This window comes from Chinchilla lanigera, unplaced genomic scaffold (assembly GCF_000276665.1).
Source record: "Chinchilla lanigera isolate Chin_1 unplaced genomic scaffold, ChiLan1.0 scaffold00089, whole genome shotgun sequence".
Taxonomy (NCBI): Eukaryota; Metazoa; Chordata; class Mammalia; order Rodentia; family Chinchillidae; genus Chinchilla; species Chinchilla lanigera.
In genome coordinates, this window is record NW_004955490.1 from 5,096,910 (window position 1) to 5,119,496 (window position 22,587).

Genomic DNA, 22,587 nt, shown 5'->3' on the forward strand with positions numbered 1-22,587 from the left:
ATTGAACTCAGGACCTTGAGCTTGCCAGGCAGGCACTTATGCCCTTGAGCTATACCCCTGGCCCCAGTACTCTAATTAATTAACAATGAAAACAATTACATAGAATCTTGCAGCTAAAAAGAATTTCTATCACTTAACTTAGTCACCATTTGAATAGATGAAATCTCTAGGCTGAGAAAGGTGAAAGGATTTTCTGAGAGTACACTGCTAATGCTAACACGCATGTTAGTGTCTGGGTCTTCTGAAGTCTATTCGTAAGATCTTTCCATTCCATGTCACACACTTATGGGGCGGAATTGTGAAAAGGGTCACTTTGGTTCTTTGTGTCTTTTTACCACTCTTTCTCTCATTCTGAGGATTACTACAAAGCCCAGGGTGATTCCTATTCTGGAATGAGTATGAGGGGTTGATTTGCATCTTTAGAAGGCAAACTATTCTTATAGAGTAATACTGTAGAAAATAACAGAAAAAGCTGCTTCTTAAGGAGTTATAGCTGCCTTCTGTGCACATCCACTTTGTGCCAGACTTCGTACCAAATGTCTTGCGTTCCCACCCAGGCAATCTGCCATAAGTGCTCATGCTTATGGCATCAGGGCTACCAGGTGTGAAAGACATGGTTGTTTTCCTCATGAAGATCATGTGGCACTTTTTCAGTAACTGTCTCCACACTAGCAAGAATCATGAAGACATCTTGTAAAGTACTCAGGGTGATATCCAAAATAGTTGACTTCTCGTCCAGCATAGGTATGACTAAGTAGAAAAGGTGCCCAGAGGTCTACTGGAACATGGAACTTGAATGCCTTCTGCTATGCTAGGCAATAGTATTTTCCTTGTAGATTGTTGAAAGGAACCCAAGGGGAGGGCCAGGAGCAGTGGATGCTGCAGGGAATAGTTAGGCTGGGGTAGCAGCAATTTAAGCAGCAGCAAGAAGGTATTTCATTGCTTTGTCAATGGTACAACTGAATAGGAGGAGCCTATAAAGTACTAGCCTTACATGTAGTAAGAGAGGGTTTTAGACTCAGCTAACAGTGGGAACCAGCTGGAACTGCCCACTATTAAAGAAACTCAACATGGCAGAGAACTGTGCCCTTGGCAGGATTCTAAGACAACTAGGCAGAAGCTTGAGGTCTCTGACTGCTTACGAGTGAGCAATTTACAGCAGTACATGGTTTTCCCAGTTGAGAACTCTTCTTGCTGTTACTTCCTGTGCTTTCAGGGACTGTGATAAGCAAAAAGCTCATGAAATTTAGGTATTATACTTAGTGCTTTCAGATGAGGTGTCTTATTGGGAAATAGGTTAATCTAGTATTCCTCTGAATAAAAACTGAAGGGAAAGGTTCTGATTAGTAGGGAAACCATACCATATTTTTAAAACAAATACCATCTTTTCTAACCCTGACATTTTGCTGTATCGTCACTCCCCTTCTTGTCTCATGTGATAAGGTGTTTCAAGAAACCACAGAAGTACTAGATCTCCACAAGGGCTCTCCAAAGGCATATTTAGCCAAGGCTGTTTTGAAAAAAGTAGATCTTGTCAAATGGGCTGCATAAAGATGATAATTAAATTAAATGAAATTAATCCCAAGAACTACTATTATAGGATTGGCTGATTACATAGGTAACTAAGACCCACTAACTACCATTTTCCCTGCTGGACTCAGAAACAACGTTTTGTGCTGTATGAATGAGTGGTAAGAGCAGCACAGCCCTGTCCACAGAAGGAACTCTTCTTCACATGCACAGAGATTCAGAGGCAGAGCACAGCCTCTGGGGTGTGCACTTTAGTCTGATTGCTTCCCCCTTGAATGTTCCTTGCTGCGCTGTGCCACAGTTAATCAAGCTTTCTAGGTTTTAGTTAATTTTGAGACCCCAATAAATTGGTTTGTTCTGGCATTAGTCCAACCCTGATAATTTCACAGCCATGTGCTTGGAAACGGCTGCAAGTTTGCACAGGACTTAGCAAACAGGGAGCTGGGGGAGAGAGCATAAAAGGAACTCTTGTTTGGCTTAAGTTCCATTAATATTGGAGAAAGCTGAACTGTAAGTGACAGAAAAACATGGTTTAGCACATGGACTTTGTATCTGGGAGTGGGTTCCTCAATGTTCTTTTAACTCCTTCCCCCTTCAACCCATGGTGGATTTGAAAACAATAAAATTAAATAAACCCAAACTTTTAGTTTGACATTTCTCTCTGTCTGATTGTTCTCAAGTTTTTGTCTCTGATTTCACAATAGTCTGTTTAGGAATAAGCAGGGAGCCTATAATCTAGTAAAATGTTCTTTTGGGTTTAGGTTTTTTATTTTTAAAGATATGATACTTTGAGTTCTTTTTGTTTTACTTTTCCAATTTCAGGCAGCTTTTATGACTTAAGAGGTTATCAAGAAAATTTAAAGACAGAAGGGGATAGGTCCCTAATAAGAATAGAAGTTTGGATCTGGCTGTGGAAAATAACCCTATGTCTTACAGGCTATAAGATTCACAACTGTGTCTCTGGCATTTGGGCTCCAGAATGTCCTGTGGCTAAAGAAACACAGATTGGAAGGGTCCAGTAGGCTGAGTAATTGGACACCTGGAATATTATTTTACAATTGAAGACAGCCAGAACTTAAAGGAATATGAGAGCTCAATTCTTATATTTTACAGATGAGAAAACTGAGGCCCACAGGGAGCAGGAGGTTGGGATATGACCTGTCCAAGGCAGAGACAGGACTAGAGCCAAGAGTTCTGATTCACAGTTCAAAGATCCTTTCAGCTTCTGATGTTGCTTGTCTTGTGGCAAGAACATTATATTTTCTCTAATATGAAAAGAGGGTAAAAAAGACTTGGACACTTGGTTATAGGGCCAATGTGAGAGTAGTTGTTTAGATTTTTAGATTTTCTTGGCAAAATTTCCTGGACATGCAGATTCTCTGCTAAGTTTTTAAATCATCCGGAGAAAACTGGAGATGAGTGTTTGACTGTGTCTACATGATGCCTAAACAGACAGTTGATTCAGTCATAAAATATTATTCATGTTGCTGGTTTGGCAGCAAAACCAGTTGGTGGACTGAATCTTTCACTTTTTAACTCTTCAAGAGGCAGAAGAAAAAACTCCAGACCACAAACCTGGTTGTCAGAACACCTGGCTTCAAAGCCTAAATGTACCTTTTATCCCACCCAACTCTGAAGGCCTCAATTTCTCCATGTGTAGTGTAATCAGGTTTGTACCTAAGTACTTTAGAGTTTTCAACTTCTAAGGTGCTGTTCGATGCTATTCAGACCTTTTCCAGGATTTGATGGGAGAGGTTGAGGTCTATTTGAAGTCTACCTCTGTACATGAGGTTAGCATCCCTACATTTTTAGTATGAGAAGTTTCTGCATATGACGCGTATTCTATATCCATTTCCCTTTGACCTTACCTTCTAATTAGGCAGTTCTCCAATCAACTGAGTCGCCTCTTTTAGTCTCTTCCTCATAAAGAGAAAAAGAGTCCAGTGGTCAGTTGACAGGAGAAACTCAGCAGTCTTGTCAGGGGTCCTGTATTTTGTCTTCTGACCTCATCAAGCTACCAGCAACCCTTCCTTGGCTGACTCCTCCTTCCCAGCTTTGCCATCCCCAACGGCTACATAATTAGCCTGTGGGATTCTAAAAACGAAGCAGAGAACAAGAAAGCAGTGTTGACCTAATGATGGGTTCCGTGTCAGGTGTTGAATCTGACTCTTCCTGATTGATTTCTGAATCTAAACTTATGAATAACATCTTCTGGCTCATGTTCCTGGCCATTTCATTAACTTATGTAAGTTTTTTGTATGAATTCAAGCCAGTGATGTTCTTACAACTTCTCATCAGCTTGTAAGGCAATTGGACATAGCTCTTACTAACTCCACATTAAGTGACAACATATTGCTAGTTTGAAATTGGCCTTGATGGAGCTATTTACACAACAGAAATTGGAAATTGCTATAAATTAGAGTTTTTCTTTCCTCCCTAGAGAGGCAGTTTAGTAAAAGTTTCCACTATACACCGTGGTTCAAACTAAAATGTCTCAAGATTAGAAAGGCACTGTGAATAGCTAAAACAGGCCTGAGGGTAGCAAAGGGGATGCAGTAGGGAACAGCAGAGACTGTGGCAATTGTTGAGCACTTACACTGTATAAAAGCAGCAGCCATTAGTTTGTGTCCATCTGTTTCATGCAGAGATGTCAGTACACTGCTTACAGCACTTGTACTTTTTCAACAGCAGCTGAAGTCAAGGTGTTTATGTCACCTCTCCCAATAACAAAAATTTCTCATTGTTTAGAGCCAATTCAAATGTGACAGGAGGGGAAAAATCCCTGTTTAGTCCAGGCAAAACACATGGGCAGAATCTTTTCCTTCATCTTTTGAGTCAGCACTTTGCCATCTTTACGTTCAAGAATCTGGTTCTTGCTTCTATTCCCTGGGTTACCTGTTCTGAGGTGTCAGCATCTTTCCTAATCATGTCAACACATTTTCTTTCCTTGAAAATTGAAAGAATAGGCAATTGAGAACTGCGAATATCCAGGTGGCTTCTTATAATTTTTTTCTGGCTTGTGTGTTGTCTTTTAGTCCATGTACCATGGAGCTGGAGAAGATTCTGGCCTCAGATCCTCACCTACCATTCTATGATATTTTCGAGGCACAGGACAATACCCTGTGCTAGTGTACCTCTGTGTACGGAAAGAGTGACTTTCCGCTTGAAACAGTAACAGTTTCATTACTGTTCCATTTGAAGGCATGTTGATGCCTTATTCTCCAACTCATTCCCTACACCGGAGAACAGGATGAGAAATTGGCTGGTTTTCCTACTTTTAACCCCATTCTGGGCAAACGAGAGCCTGAGTAGCTAATAAAGGATTTTATTGAATGTAGCACAGCTTTCTCTTTGGACTAAGTGGATGGAAGTGAGAAAGGGAGATTGAGGTTCGAAACAACTATTAAGTGTACTTCCTGCGTGCCAGGGACTCCACACACATTAGACAATTGAATCTCAACAGCAGCATTATCACTATCCCATTTTTTTACATAACAGGAGACAGACTCATGGTGGTTATGTGACTTTTGGAATTCCATGTCAAGTACATGGATTTCAAAGCCTTGATTCTTTTGAGTACATCATGCTACTTCCCTGAGGAGAGCTAAAAACTGTGGTTAAGACAATATAGTCACTTTTGTTAATTCAACCAAAAAATAATTGGTTGATTTGTTACCTCCCTCTGGGATTAAAGTAGACTATCCTGGGAAGTTCATGGTAGTTCTAGGGAATCGTACCTTGAGGTGATATAGTATGCTATTAAAGCAATGCAATTTGGTAAAGTGATTAAATATTCCATAGTAGTAGAACTCATAGAGAGGCAGTTTCTATTCTACCACATTTCACTTCTCTGTGAATCATATAACACTTGGACATATCCTGTCTCCAGTTTGTTTTGAAGACAGCTTTGGTTAGCAAGCTTTTGTAACACCTTGGTAAAATAGCTGAGAATACAGTTAAACTCTGAGAAACAAGTCTTCAAACAGCAATGATATATTTTATGCTTTGCTTGTGTGACTCACTCATGGTCATTGTAGGACACATAACTTTGGATCAAGAAAGTCACTACTCTCATCTTCTACGTATTTACTATAATCCTGTATACTTATAATTACATCTTGATTTTAAAACTAACTATATTCCTGAAATTTCCTGTACACTCAATGTTTCTTATAGAATTTAATGTAACTAATTTATTTTTGTAGTGCTGGAGATTGGACATATCTTATGCAAATGCTCTATCCCTAACCTTCATCTCCCCTCCCCTTTTTAAAAAAAATTACTTTGAATTAGTCTAAGTTGGCCAGTGTGGTCACAATCTTGCCATCCTCCTACCTCAGCCTCTCATGCTTACAGGCATGCACCATCATGACCAGTTGAAACCTGGCCTTTCCAATGGTCTTTATTATATATCTGGGAAAGCGATCCTTTGAGAAAATAATCACATAAAAAGCTTCCACAAATACCGGAATATCACAAATAAGCAAATTATTTGTATAAAAATTACTATTCAAATGTAACACAAAGTGCAAACAAAAAGCCCTTTGGGTTATTTTTCTTTGCTACAAATAACTGAAAGGCATACGTGGAAAATAGCAGCTTAACCCAAATAATACATTGGGCTTAATAGTACCTGCTTCTAGGGCTGTAAATGTGTCTCAGTGGTAGCACACATGCTCAGCATTTACAGTGCTCCCTGTTCAATTCCCAGCACCAAAACAACAACAAAAACCCACACAACTCTACTTCTATTCATTCTGCTTTCAAGATCCTATAGCTACTTTCTATATTTATTTCTCTGGTTTTCATACACTTCTAGGAAACAGAATTGTTTGAACTCTCAATAGCAGTCAGGGTTGGTGAGTTATGGTACAAAAATGAACAACCTCCACGTCTCCAAGCATACCTTTGGCACTCACCCTAGATAACCAAAAGAAGACTTCTGGGACCTTTCTTCATTTTAGTCACCCAGAAAAGCAGCTTCATTACAACAGATGCACCCATTGTTCCTACGGTCAGGAGGAAGGGAAGGGGGCAAATCCTGCACTGTTAAAAATTTCCCCGAGAAGTGACATGACACTTTCACTGACCAAACCAAATTGAGTGGCTATACTGAACTCTAGAGAAGAGGATTAAAATCCTACTATCAAGAACCCAACAGGAATAAAGCTAGAAATATTAGGTGAATCACACTAATTACAAGTAATTTTGATTTCCAGCCCTTTCTGGAAATGGCTAGCAGAAATAAAATACAACACAGAGACAAACTTTCTGTAATAAACAAGAATGCATACAAGTAACAAAAGGTCTCATTACAATATATGCTACTGGTCCTGAAAGGTCAATGGAATAAATTTTCAACTTCTACAAATTCAATAAAGTATCTGATTAATAAAACTTTGTTGGTCTAAATTTTTATATAAAGTAGTACTGGGAGGTAGACTTTGTAGAGCTGGAAAGGCTAATGGTAGGAGATGAGAAGGTGGGTAGGAGAAGAGGAAGTAAAAATGATCAAGATGCAATATTTTATGTGCCAACTCCCCAAGATGAATACAATTGTTATGTATTATATATTAGTACAATCATTATGTAATCACAAGCACATACTAATAAACAACCTAAAGAAGAAACAGAAAAAAGAAGTAAACCTATACTGTAATACACTTATTAATCTTTATGAGTCCCCCTATTTTTTAAAAGTTAATTCAATAACCTGAGTCTGTCACGTTCTAGAAGGCAAGGGGGATTCAAAAAGCTAAAGTTTGCTGGGCATAGTGGAGCATGCCTGTAGTCCTAGCTACTCCAGGGAAGGCTGCTGCAGAAGAGTGACATAGGCCAGCCTGGATGATTTAACTAGACTTTGTCTCAAAATACAAAAGAACTGAGATTGTGGCTCAGTGGTAGAGCCCCAGTCTAGTACAAGCAAAGCTCTGCAATGAATCCCCAGCACTAAAAACAAAACTAACATTTGTGTCATCAGAACATTGTTCAATATTAACCACTTTTCAATATATCCATTTGGATATTAAAAAATACATACAAATAGATCATCACACAGCAATCAATTGCATTCATATATACTAGAAATGAATGTGTGGAAACTGAATTTAAAACACAATGACATTTATGATTGCTCCAAAGAAATTGAAATATGTAAGCACGAGTCTAAGAAAATGTGTAAGAGTTTGATGTTGAAAACTCTAAAACACTGATGAATGAAATCTAAGAAAACCTAAGTAAATAGAAAGACTTAGTATGTTCATGATTCAGAACACTCAGCCATTACAACTGTCAATTCTCCCAAATTGGCCTAAAGATTTAATGCAGTTCCCATCCAAATTCTAGCAAATATTTTATGGGCACAGACAAGTTTATTATAAAGTCTATATGGAAAGGCCTGGGGTCTTTAAGTCAGCTAAAACTATCTTGGGAGGAACCACTATACTTGATATTAAGGCCAACTTATGTGTACAATAATCAAAACTGTGTGGCACTGGAGATATGATAGACACATAGGTCAATAGATAGAAATACACCAATATAAAACAACTCAAGGAGGAAAGACAGCTTTTGCCACAAATAATAATGGAACAAGTGTACATCTGTAATGAAAAAGCGAACTTCAACTTAAGCTATATACTTTACGTAAGAATCAATTGTAAATGTCATAGATTTAATGTAAAACTTAAAACTATTACACTTTTAGAACAACAATATAGGGGGAAAGTTTTGAGACCTAGATCTAGGCAAAAAGTTCTTAACACCAAACCGTGATCCATAAAAGGAAATTTTTATAAACAGGACTTCAGCAAAATTAGAAAAATTTGTTATGAAAAGCCTGTAAGAAGGAGATGAAAAGACAAGCTATATATTGAGGAAAACATTTGTAAAGATATACAGATATCAAATAAACACATAAAAGATGGTAAATATCATTAGGTATTGGGAAATGCAATTTGAAACCACAGTGATACATCAGTATATACCTACTAGAATGACTAATATAAAAAATAATGACAACAAATGCTGGCAAGAACATATAAACCTGGATCTCTCATACACTGTCGATGGAATATAAGATAGTACAGCTGCTCTACCGTATTACAGCAATCCTAATAAAACTAAATATGCATTTACTATATTACCCAAAGCTGCACTGTTGGGCATTTATCCAAGAGATATGAAAATTTATCTTTATGCAAAAACCTCTAGACAAATACTCATAGCAGCTTCATTTGTAAGCCCAAATCTAGAAACAACCCTTTAACAGATGAATGTCTGCACAAACTGTGGCATATCATGTTAGGAAATATCACTCATAATAAAAAGAAGCAAACTACAGATACTTGAAACACCTTGAATGGGTCTTCAGAGAGTGGAAGACAAAGCCAAGCACAAGAGGTTACACATTGGATGATTCCATGTAACGTTCTTAAAGGAAAAATTTATGGGAGAGAGAATATAGCGGTTGCCAAGGAGGAAGGGAGGGAGAGAAAAGATAGGTGTGATACAGTAACATTGAGTATCCTTTCGGTATTGGCACTGTTCTGCATCTTGAATATGGTGGTGGTGGTCACATGAACCTACACATAAAAAAAAATTGCATAGAACTATAACACAGAACATGCGAAACTGGTGAAGGCAGAGTATGGTGAAAGGGTTGTACCAATGTCAGTTCCCTGGCTGTGATATTCTACTATAGAAATGCATGATGTCACCATAGAGCAGAACTCAATGGAGCATACTCAGAATCCTTCAGAATTATGTCTCAAAACTGCATGTGAATCTACGATTATTTCAAAATAAAAACTTTAAAATATCAGTATGATCTTATTTATATTCTCCTCCCCATATAATAAATATAGAAAACAAGACCCGGAGTTAATCACTGGTTCAGTTTGTATGAGACCTGATGGGGTGCCTAAGGTAGAACTCATGCAAACTCCAGGTCCAATTCATAAATAAGGACAGAAACAAATATAAAAACTACAACATTTATAATAATGAACAACTTTTCAGAGAAGCCGCTGGCCCTGTGTATGATTGCCTGTAACTATATAAAAGTTCCTGAACAGGTTCAGTTGAACTAATCTGATAGTAGCAATTGCCAAAAATCATTTGTTTTAAGGAATTAGGTTTTGGGATGTCTTATTATGCAATATTCTTAATACTACATCGAACAGAGTGAATGGTTATAGCCAAATGCATAAGTTTTAAACCTCAATGAATCTATTTACTTTATTTTATTAGTTTTATTAGTAGTGCATGTTTGCGATACATAAAGATTATATTCATCTTGGAGAATTGTTACACATGCATATCACATCTTGATCATTTTTACTTCCCCTCCCTCCATCCTTGCCTTACCCCTTTTTCCTGTAAGTGTGTTGATTTTAAGTGCTACGATTCAGCTTTGTCCCAGGCTGTTTTTTGAAACCCATTTTTGCTTCATACTGTGTAAGTACTTTGGAAGTGATGACTAGGATTGGGGATGGATACACAAGACAAATCTAACAACTGGCCCTTGTCCTGGCAGAACTCACATTTTAGTGAGCCAGAGCATCAGCACATTAAATGGAATAACAGTTATATGGTCACAAATTAACAAGTCCAAACAAATATACACTGCAGCTCAAATTAAATGCATATGGCAAAGTATGGCTACCTAAGTAGCAGGATTAAACTAGACATTTTGGGCTCTGAAGGCCACATTTCGGAAAGGGTCACTTTTTCCTTTTTTAACAGTGCAATAAACATCTCCAACAATACAAAGTCTACTTAGATATTAACACTTCTAAGCAAAGAAAAAAGGACAATTACTTGTGTTTAATTTTCCTTTGTTCTCTGCTCCTTATGAGAAGGTTTTTGACAAGCCACAATTTCCCCATGTATCAATTTCTTCATCTATGGACTGGAAATAACAATCAGAAAATAGTGAGTTAAAAGTCAGAAAATCTAAATTTCAATCTCAAATTTGTCATTGACTAGCTTTGTACATCAAACATCCTCTATATCAGCTTCCTGTTCTGTGAAATAAAAAGGTTAAAACTGAATGGCTCGGAAAGTCTCCAGCAACTCATACGTGAAGTTACTGATAGTTCAGTTTGTGCTGAGGTTTTAAAATATAATATTGACGTACGGCATGAAAAAGTGAGCTACAAACCATAAAGTACTCTACAGAATATTGATGTTATCCAGTTCATGGAGAAAAATCCCAGCAGCTCTCTTCCAAATTTAGCGGTCTAAACTATAAATGGGTTTGGTCAAGGCAGTATTTTCATGGGCCTTACAGCATTCTGATAATTTTTTTGTAACTATGGGTCATCCAATAAACACAGATTTGTAAGTTTGTCTCGGGATAAGCAGTGCTGCTTTTATTTTAAGGTTTGGGCCTTGAGCCAATTTAGAATCTGCTAAAGCAGTGGTTGGCTGAGGTGGGCCACTATTAGCTTTCTTCAAGATGTGTAAACAAGTTAGAGCTCTCTTTGTGGCAGAAAGTAGATATCTAAATCTCCAGAAAACCATCTTTGAGGACAGCAAACCTTTCTCCTTTGCCACAGAGAGGATCCTGGGAAATGTCCCAAATGATAAGCAACATGCTAGGACTATTCAGCCAGGCCAGCTCAACTTGCATGCTACACACCAGCTCAGGAACTGAAGCAGGCACACCGGTGAAGGTCATTGTGCCACAAGGGAGAAGGTGCCGGACTTTTAGGCAGGGATGGAGGACAGTAGCCATGGCCTCCAGGGCATACCCTAGTGCTGGGGAGCTTCTAGGTGCGTCCAGTGCAGAGGGGAGGAGGGGCTGCAAGAGATGTGCGGTCCCTTTAAGACCCCATCGCTCTTCCAGCCAAGGGAGGGGGGGCGGTGCGGTGGGGCTCTGCGTGATGGGAAAGTCCGCGGCTGAGCCTCACACTTTCTCCCAGTTCTTTAACTTTCTGGCGGGGAAGCAGAAATAAAGCTGTGTTGCCGAGACGGAGAAAGGGTGAGTGCTTGAACTGTTGCGTGCTTGCGGACTTCCCGCCAGCGCCGAGCGGCCGGCCTCCCCAGCCAAGTGGGGAGCGGGCAGACGGGTGGGCAGGTGGCCCCGGGCCGCCGCGCCCCGCCTTGGCTCTGCCCCCGTAGCCCGGCCAGCCGCCGCTCCCTCGTGGTGTGAGGGCGGTGATGTTTTCTCCTCCCTCCCACTTTTGAGCACCCCCCCTCCCGCGCACTATAGCTCACTGCCACAACCTGCGAACCCCAGATCCCTGAGGAGCGCCCTGGGGAGCCCAGAGCCCGTGCACGCGTGACAGACGAAGGAGACCAGCACCCAGGTCAGTGAGCAGTACCAGCGTCTGCCTCCTCCACCTTCCTTTCAAGCCCTTGCACAGGTGGTGTGACTTCTTTGGGCTGCAGCCCTCTCTGGAAGTTCCCCTAGGGCACCTTGAACTCTCAGACCTGCAGTCCCAATCCGATCTATGCTCTAGCTGCCTGCGGCTGAGATGCAGGTGAGACTCAAGGCGCCCAACTGAGGCAGGTTGGGGATCTGTGGATTTGAACTCACAACTCGCCATTCCCTGCTTGGCCTACATTTCTAGGTATTCTTTGATGCTTTCAGGGGCCACTCGTACTCCCGCCGATACTTAGTGGGTTCTACAGTCCCCTTAATTAATACAAGTGTCCAAGAGTCTGTTTTCTCATTTACTGAAGTCTCTGGACCAGTGGCTGATTAAAGTTAAAGAAAGAGAGTGGATGGGCAAAAGGCTCCAGTGTCTTCTGGAAATCTGCCTCATTTTCTGGCCCAGACCACTGGGGTCAGAGTTTGAGACACTAGATTCAGGAAGCAAAGTGATACTGCCAGAACACAGAGCTTAGAAAACCAGCCTTCCAGTCCCTCTCAACCCTGCCACTAACTAAAGTCATTTGAGTGCTCCCCCCACCCCCGCACCCCTCGTCTGGGGCCCATTTTTAAGGTGGAGTTGTGTGAAATCAAATGAAATGATAGATGGGAAAGTGTTTTGCAAGGCAAATTTGAGGCATTGTTTGTCAATCATAAGCACCAATGAAGTCATTGCCTCCAACAAAGGATAAAAGTGCCTGGGCTAAAAGTGCCTTTTTTTCAGTGGCAACCCAACAAGAGTTAAAGGAGTTTTTCTTATTTGGTGGTAGTGTGGAGAGAGGATTTCAACTTAGGGACAAAAACTAGAGACTCCAATGTCTTTCTTAATGTTTGTCAGAAAGAAAATTGCTACCCTAGGGGCTGTCCCATAGATGATCCTGAGTGTGAGATTACAAGGTCAGCCCAGCCTTTCTGGAGGATTAAAGAGATACTGTGGGATTTGAAGAACTGACTGACATGTGTTCAACCCTTCCTGTTCCTTTGGAAATCTGTTCTGAGTGTGAGCTTCTGCCTTGTGTCTACAGCCAGGGCAAGAAGCAGTTGTTCACTTAGCTAAATATACAAGGTGAATGTTTGTTTCCTGGAGGCACCATAATACTCTACCTTTCCCTTGTTATGTGACACATTTCTTGTTCTCTTGTTAAACCCTCACCGCCCTCTTTCCCCATTCTCAGCCCCAGTGTTAGTTGCAGGTTTTGTTTTCTTTGTTGCTTTCTTATTGGTTCCTGCCTCCCACCAAAACATGTCAATGGCTACATTTATAAGTAACCTGTAAAAGAGCCAGTGCAAGTTCCATGGCACAACAGCCTGTGTGAAGCAGACAGAGAGTTAATGCAGAAATAACTCCAGTTAACTGGGTCAAAGTATAATTTGAAAAATTAAGGACAGTTTGGTTCTTTGTGAGAATAAGAGTCGGATGTTTGCTGAGCAATGTTTGCTTGTTCACTGCTGCCGTCCCAACAAATGTCTCGAGCTCCCCCTCCTCCAAAATAAAAAGTTTAAAAAGACAAAGAGAAATTGAACAGTCTGGAGACCTGGGTAGGGAACTCTCCTCATTTCATATTTCTGCACAGAATACAAAGGCAGGACTTCAAGATCTTGTAAATCAAAAGTGAATATTTATAAAGCAATTCATTTTCTGATGTTCTCCATCCCTGCCTGGGAGGCCACACAGATGACAGGAATGCCAAAAGAGATTAATTGCTCTCTAGTCACCAACTTTTCTATTTGCTCATAACATTAGTTGAGACCCAAGGAAAGCAAAAAATTCTAAGGGCCATTTTCTTGCCAGTTTGAGTTATGAAGCAATGCTACTGTTCACTGAATCGCCCAACCATTGTACAAGAAAAACAACCCTGTTAGTTCTTGCATGGGTAGAGACCCAAAAGCCACAGTTTCAGAAACTCTCCCTGAGACCCATGTATGATTGTGATAAGTTGGATTTCAACGGGTAAAGATCTGTTTCTTTTGTAGGCTTAGGAGATAAGCTTATTTCAGCAGGCTCAGAATGAAGCTCACTGAGGTGGGCAACTGTGTTAAATGCTTAATAAAAATGCCTTGCTTCAGAGGAACCAGTAGCTCTCAGGGTACGAAGATGTTCTGATTGAAACTAGACCACAAACTCACAGAAAGGAGCAAGACACCAGAGCTGAGATCTTTGTAAGGCTAGGAGCATTAGCCTAGGAGAATTAGATCCTTTTATAAGGATCAGAGATAAAGTACAGAAAGAAGGTGGATGAGTGTTGTAAATCCTGCCTAATAGCACAAATTATTCTCTGTGATCAGTTTGACGTTGGTTATACATTCATAATTTGAAAGAATGGACTTCGGATCTTCCCAGCAACTTCATACCACATACAGTAGGAAATGTGGCATCAACTTCAGAAATCAAGTTCTCCAAAATGAGCATTCCTTTGGGATCATTATGCTCTGTATTTAGGTTAGACTCCCTAAAAAGGTTTAGAGTCCAGTTACTATCCAAGGTTAACCCCAAGCTGAATTTTGTGTTTCTAAACTATTTACATTTTTTCCCAATCTCCTATTGAAAGAGTCTTGCAAATTCTAAAGTCTGTGTAAGTGACTCATGATTAAATATGAGGTAGAGCAAACTTTCTGAGCTGCAAGGTGTGGAAGGCTTTAGATTGCTATGCCTTAGAATGGAAATGCCAACCTCATATTGTAAAGAGCTGCATTTGCTTTAATGGTCTTTTGGATGGTGGTGCAAGGTGAACAACTTCTGTTAAAATTTGCCTAACTTCCCTTAAAATGGCCAATTTAAAATTCTCATTTCATAAGGCACTTTATGGGAGAGAAATATGTCTGAACCATTTTAAGCAATAAAGCTTTTCAGGTGTTGAATTGCATCCATTTGCTGATTACATCTGTTTTTTTCAAACAAAAGTAGCCAAACTGAACATCCTTATAGAACTCATGGAGGAGCAGACAAAAACAGTAGTCAATCTGCACTTAATTCCTGAAGATGAATTATAACAGTGGTCTTAAAGCTAAGACCAGTTAGCTTTCATTTCAGAAACTGTTCAAGGCTGTGCCTATTGTTTCTACCTTGTTTGCCTAAATAGCCCTTTGGCAAACTCTCCTCTCTTTTCTCCTGTCCTCGAATCTCCTGAGAAAATCCATTTCCTTTGAAAAGAGGATTTCAAAATTTATTTTTATTTTCTCATGACTTGCTTGTAAGCATTTAGCTTTGGTTTTAGATAGGAATGCACGTTCATTCACTTGAATTTTCTCCCACAGTCTGTTCAAGACAAGAGAGACAAGTCTTTTTTCTTCAGCAAGCAAAGAATGCTTGCACTTATGTAAATTCTCCGGCATTTTTTCCCTAGCAAGTTGGAAGCCTCAGCATCAGTGATTTCCACGAGTTCCAGGGGATTTGTTTTAAGTCTTTTTTTCTATTTTCTTCTCAACAGTTTGAGTACACTACACCTCGGAGGTTCTGAGTTGCATTTCGCAGTGGTCCCAATGAGGAAAAAGTGGAAAATGGGAGGCATGAGATACATCTTTTCCATGTTGTTTTTCTTTACTTTCCTAGAAGGAAGCAAAACAGAGCAAATAAAACGTAAGTGTGTTGAGTTTAAAAAATAATATGCTTTCTTATAATTTTTTTGAAAATGTGGTTACAAACTGTAGAGATTATGACTTAGCCCAAAAGTCCCCATGGTATTACTCTATGAGAAGAAGGTGAATGTTACTGGTTTTTGCATGAGGTGATAAAAGAGAACATTGAATGGGACTATTTAAATTTGGGTCTATTTTTCTGATTATCACATAGCTTTTATCTCACAGAACACATGACATATTGGTCCATTTTTCTGGCTTTGTGCTAAACTGTATGAATCTCATTCTAATTTATATAGCTCTAGAAATATCTGAGAAATGAGCTGGATTTTTTTTCTAAATTTGACTTTTCAACAAAGATTTTTAGTTTATGAAAAAGAAAAGAAAAAGTAAAGCAGCCTCTGCCTATTTCCTTATGCCAAAAAAGTGAAGAGGGAAAAAAAACCTTCACAGGAACTGGATTCACATGAAAACTTCTTTGAGGAAATTGAGATTCCAGGGATTGTCACTAAATTGAATGGCATTTATTAAAAGGAATGTCCCTGAAAACCCAGGGAATATGTCTAGAAAGTCTGTAATCCCTGCTCCACTTGCAGCTCCCTCTGAGGTAGATGGCTTGCTTTAAATTTGAAGGAAAAACTGCAGCTCTAGTTCCCCATTATGGCTGCATCAAAAAGAAGCACAAAGTGGAATTGGTCCAAGAGGGCCATTCTCTGCTCCACTGAACTTATTCATGAGAAGGAGCTGTGAGAAAACTTTTGGTAGAAGCCACAGCAGCAGTATCTGAAGCCCATTATTTAAGCATTTCTCTCCTTTATCAATATAAGTTAAATACATTGGAAGAAAGCTTGCTGACAAGGTGGGTGGTACCAAACCTATTCCATTTTTAAGTTCATTTTTTTCCCACTACAATTTTCATAGTGAAATTAGTTTTCCTCTTGGGAAAAATAGTGTCTTTAATTAGATTTTTAAGCACAAGTAATCTATAGTGATATCTAGTATTATCCGGACAGAAAAGGAAATTGAGCAGGGAATGGTCTTGGTAAGGAATCATGGGTTAGCCTCACCCACCTTGCATTCCTCACACAACTTTCTTCTCCTTCCACGTGAATGTAGTGCATCTCAGAGCCCAACTCTTCCACAAGTCTTCCTTGTAAGTGTGTGTGAAATAAAATAAATGCACGTACAACCATTTTCAGCTCAGGTCAGTGGGGCTTGAAATTCCCTCCTCTCAGAAAGTAACTTGCTTTATGGCCTATTATTGATGGCCTCATGGAAGAAGCTTACAACATTCATTAGACCATCTCTTCTTCTAGGAGGCCTTTCATATTTAAGAAGAAGTAAGGAATATTCTCTGTTAAACATAGAGATTTGTTGGCAAACCAGAGAAAGATGTTACTTAAACATATGTATGGACCAAAACTAATATCTTGTTATGTTTCTTAGTGCTTATGAATTTGTCCTAAGACAATTTAATATTCAGTTGATGTCAAAATGATTACATAACTGATAGACTAAGGTACAAGTTCAGGTCTATAATTTTAGGATTACAGTTAGATGATAAATCCAAAGTCAAGATCATTCCATGAACATGTTCCTGAGCATCATTCTGCGGCCTCAACTAAGCTGTCTTGAAGATGTGCAAAGTCACTTCAATTAAAGGGGAAACATCAAAGCATATGCCTTCTGTTTGTAACCTTCATACATACCTAATGTGCATCTACAGAGATACATATTGCAGCTGTAACAGTGAGAACTTGGAAACAGTGGAAATGTCAATCCATAGGAGACTGGTTATATAAGTGACCCAAGTATTACATAACACCAGACTAACATTAAGAACACTGTTTATTGAAATTTTGGTGAACCTGGAAAATGCCTATATTAGCTAATTGCTTAATCTTTGAAACTATAAAATTTATATGTGTTCATTTTATAAAAAATATGAAAATATCTAAACTTTTAAAACCTTTAACTCTCTGTTCCACTCTCCAGGGGTAATCACTATTAGTAGCTTTCTATGTACTTTTGAGCATTTCTGTGTTATGAAACTACACAGACACTTCTGTTTTTTAATTTATAAAAATTGGAAATCATGTACATTATCCTTTTGCTCAACAATGTGTCTAGGACAGTGACAGTGAACCTTTTAGAGCTTGCAGTGAGAACAATCAGCCCCCTGTGGCACACATGTCATTGGTTCACCACTACTGGTTTAGGACATCTTTCTACATCAGAATGTTGTAATATGGCAGTGCCATACTATTTCTAATACTTTTTTAGTTTCCAATTGCATATGTGGTTTATTTAATCTCTATTTGTAGATATTTAGGATGCATATACAGTTTTTGGCATTACATTTAAGGCATTAATGAACACCTTAAGTATTTGTGAGCAACTGTTAGTCAAATTATGTTTGGTTTTAATCTTTGTAAGTACTGACAAGTTACTCCTCAAAAAGTTGTATTATTTTACACTCTATGTATGAAGGTCCATATATAATTTCTTTTCCAGAAGCATGGTTAATATTTGTATTTGGTATCTAGTTTAATAGAAACCATATTTAAGTTTTGCTTCAATTTTTTTCTATTACTGTACCATATTTTCAACCCTATTTTATTTCAATTGGATTTCTTCAGTAAATTGCCTATTTTATTTTTAGGTTCCTTGTCTTATCTATATAAAAACACTTATTTATTAATTTTTGTTATTTTAATTTGTTAGCTTTTTGCATTTCAAGTATTCTCTCAGTCTGCCATTTGCTTTAAACTTTGTATGTTATATTTTTTCATATTAACATTTTAAATTTTTATGTGGTAAGATCTGTCATTCATTTCTTGTATAAGTGCTGGAATTCCTGTGTTAGGAAGGCCTTTTGTCACTGTTGAGTCCCATATTTTCTTCTGGTGCTGTCATAATTTGAGAGTTTATCCATAGTTCTCTATTCCATCTGAAATGTATACGGATGTATAATATATAAGAGGAAACCAATTGTTTAAAAATCTCTGAGTCGTTCACTTATGAATGTTATTTTAATTAGTCTTTGTGCTTCTTTTATCTGTTCTAAAGTTTCCACCATTGGCATGTATTACTTTACAACAGGCAAAAGTAAAAGCACATCCCACTTCCTATATATTTACTGTCCAATTCTAGAGAAGACAAAGTATGGGAGTAAATGAAAAAGATGATTATTTTAAAGATTAAATAAAACAGAAAACTTCAGGAAATGTATGAGTGTAGAGTAATAAACCTTTGTGTATCTCTTTGCTGGCTGACTCCCTTTTACTCAAGAGAAACAGTTTTTAAAATTTTTTTCCAGAACTTACTAGAATGTAAACTTTTTTTTTTTTTTTTTGGTTTTTCTCTGGTGCCGGGAACCGAACTCACGACCTTGCGCTTGCCAGGCAGGCGCTTTTGCCGCTGAGCTAAATACCCAGCCCTAGAATGTAAACTTCTAAGTCAACAGGTTGTTCTATAACCTGTTTGCTTTCCTATTTGGGGCATCAGGCTGGGATGTCATTATGGTGAAAGATGCTCTCTCAATTGATGCAGAAATATGAAGATGTCTGGAGAAAGTACTTCATTTGCAGACAGCTCTTTTCACAAAAACAGGTGAAAGTTTGTGCTGTACTTGCTGCTAGCTAATTAGCCATAGGTGCAGTTGCTCTTACAGGAGAGAGGACTGTCTCAGGAAACAGGACAATACAGATAGTTCACTTCAATGAATGAATGATCCACTTGTAGACTATGTAAAAGTTTCTTACTATTGAACATCAACAAAATTTGAGGACTTACAGGAAAGGATCTTTCTGTAACTTCATTGTGCCTTGTTAGTAAAGTTGTAATCAAGGAGATGAGGAAGTTTTTTTGCAATTCACAGCATAATATTCATGCAAATATGGGGCAAATGGGCAGAGAATTTGTGCGGATGAAAAATTGAGTTGTTAAAACTATTCTTTTACATGCTTCTGACTGGCCAACCTGTACCAAATCTGACAAAGGATCTGCAGAGAGAAATTGTTCATGTATTTCAGGGACTCCGTTCCTGCCTTACAAAATGAGTTAACTGGATCTTCAAGGACCCAGATTCTCACTCATTTTTTTCTTGAGAAGAAAAGCTTCCAATATTTATATTTGGATTAAAGTGGGCCTCTGAAATTCTCAAGAGAGGCAAGCCATCAAAAGGGTGAAGGGAAGGAAGAAGATACTTAAAATTTGGGATGTAAAAAGTACTACCATACAGCCACACAGAAGCTATAGATTGATAAAAAAGAAGCATGCATTTTATCCTTCTTTTCTTATTTTTTTTCAACAAAATGAAAACCGAGCTTTGTGAGCTGGGAGGAGAAGGGGGCTTGAAAGGAGGGGATGGTAATGAGAAAAAGAAGAGGAATCAAGATACATTATGTAAAGATACAAATTCTCTATAATGAATATGGTCATTGTGTATACCTAAATTGTGTGTGCAAAATAATAGTCCTTCTATCCATATATTACATGTTTTAAGTAAGTGGGTATAAAATAAAGAATATCTTAAAATTAGAGCTTACTGTTTTTCAAAGTATATTCTTAATATTTTTTTTTTATTTTAGGGGTAGGCAAATGGTTTGCCATAAGGTGTATGAAGATAACCTAGATTCTATCCCTAGATTCTTGACGGTATTATGTACATTTGGAATGTTATTTACTCATTCCAGCATTAGTCTTTATATCAGCAGAGTGGGAGAAATAATAACATGATGTTCATCACCATGGTCATTTGAAGAATAAATCACACTGTGTATATCACATGCTTTTGCACAGTGGCTGACACATAGTTAACTTTTAATAAATGGTACCTATAAGAACAACTCACTCCCAAGCCAAATGATGTTATCTTTTTACTTTTAAGATGAAAACTTGAAACCCAGTAAGGGCAAATGACTTCATGCAAGAACAGAGAGCAAGTCCCAGCCAGAGTCAGAACTAAGATGCAGGTCTCCAAATTCCATTCATTATTTCAGTTTGCAGCAATTCTTTGAGGAAGCCAGTTCATTCATTGCAGAAGGTTAAAAATATGTGCCTGATGCCCACACTTCTTACATTTCCTTGACTTCTCAGTAGGATTGGAATGTTCTCCAAAGTCCAATAGAAAGAGGACTATACTTGAAGTCAAGAGACCTGATTTCTGGTCAGTCATTTGTTACTTGTGAGGTATTGGTTGAGTTATTTATGTTCTTTGAACCAAAGTTTCTTTACTTATGAACTTAGAATTATTTTTAGACAGAGAACTGAAGGAGAAGATAGCAATGAGGAGGTGGGACAATGGAAACCAAAGCTTGGTTTTGGTTACTTGGAGCAATCACCTATGCTGTGAATTTTGTCATGAAATTAATGCAATGAAAATTTTATTCATTTAAGATTTATAGATTGGATCCCTTTAGGGCTGGGGATTTAGCTCAGCGGCAAAGCGCCTGCCTGGCAAGCGCAAGGTCGTGAGTTCGGTTCCTGATACCGGAGAAAAACCAAAAAAAAAAAAAAAAAAAAAGATTGGATCCCTTTAAAAAGATTAGATACAGGATAAAGATGAATGAGTAGGTGTGAGATAATAGATTTAAAGATGAAATAAAATAGAGGCCATCAGAGAAAGATACAAAGAGTAGATGTATTCACAATGTGGTTTGGTAGATTATGGAACTTGCACTCTAAATTTGGCTTATGTCTCTTGAAAGGAGAAACTTTGTGTTTGTTTGGAAAATTACAGTTTCATCTACAGACTATTCCTATGTCCTATCTATCGCTTATGTAGTACTAATAATGAGATGATTAAATGAAGCACATTCTGGGTAGTACAAGGAGGCCATCAGTAACCTGGTTTCATAGAAGAAATAATTATCTTTTCATCATTTCATTGTTGAACCTACATAAAGGAAGAGAGCAAATACTAAATTATAACTCAACAAAAGTGTTCCTATAAGTAGTCAGGAAATGTGGGCCAAATACTTTACCTTTGAGTGACCTTAGTTAATTGGAAGACAGAATATAGATATGTTAAAGAAACAGATGTTTAATATGTCCATTAGCTTGTATTGTCAGCTTTCAGATACCTTAGCAATTTTTAAATTAACATGATTTTTTCTGAGTTTAAAAATAGATGCTCATTTTTACACATGCAGAAAATACATAAAAGTAGGAAGAAAATGAAAATCAGCAATAACTTCAGTATGGCTGGATAACCATAATTATCTGGTGTGTGTGTATATCTATATATCTGTATCTATATCTATATATTATATAAGATGATTAATTCCTGGAAGAAGAAATAGGCAGTATATATAGAACGACAAATTTGATTTCTTACTGTTTTCCTTTTACAGTGGTGTCCACAGCCTGGAAATTATGTCTTAAAGTCTGAAGGGAATCTGATAGTCTTCAACTCTAGGAATCTCATGCCAGAAAAAGAAGGGAAAAAAATTGTGCAGCTACTAAATGTTTCCCTTCCTACATTCTGCTTTAAATTGATAAATGACCATATAGGTTATAATAGAATAAATATTATAATACTCATGATGGTGCAGCTCCAGTAATGACTCTCATCAAAAACTCTCCATGGGAGTGTTTTCTTGCTATTGTACTGATGATGTAATTATTGGGCTTTTGACCTGATTTTGGAAAATGAGCAATAATAATTGGGCAAAATGTTGACAGCATAATGGCACATCTCTGTCACCGTTTCCTTTTTGTAGCCATTGTTCCTGTTAAGAAAGGCCACTAAAGTAGCAGAGATTTCTATTTTTAATTAAGTCCACCTGAATCACTGGAAAAATATCCAAGATGAGGGAGGTTGAAGGTACATCTCACAGGGTACTTGGAATCCCTTGGAGACTAAATTCTGCTCTCACATACTATTAGTAGTAAGTCATGCATTCTTCAGCTGGCATATTGAAGATTAGATATTAGCAAAGAATCTCTTTATTTTTCTTTCTCATGTCTCCTAAAAGTTGGTGAGATTTTTTTTTTATAGTAAAATCAACTAACTTCTGCTTCTTGTTCAAGATGATATACTGGCACTTCAGGTGTGGTAGATTATGCTGTGTAACTCATTAAATTCTCCCCAGGGAGGT

General features: G+C 38.1%; 1 protein-coding gene across 6 annotated transcripts in view; it reads left to right on the plus strand.

Moving 5' to 3' along the window:
- The first annotated feature begins 11,398 nt into the window (after nt 1-11,398).
- Chrdl1 (chordin-like 1) overlaps nt 11,399-22,587 on the plus strand; it is a 110,372-nt gene continuing 99,183 nt past the window's right edge. For 3 of the 6 annotated variants that reach the window (XM_005404653.2, XM_005404652.2, XM_005404654.2), the window contains exons 1-2: nt 11,399-11,843; nt 15,337-15,485. In XM_005404653.2, coding sequence (XP_005404710.1) covers nt 15,389-15,485 — 97 coding nt within the window. In that variant the 5' untranslated portion in view covers nt 11,399-11,843; nt 15,337-15,388. The remainder of the gene's footprint in view (nt 11,844-15,336; nt 15,486-22,587) is intronic. The other 3 variants (XM_013504551.1, XM_013504552.1, XM_005404651.2) reach the window with 3 other exon arrangements.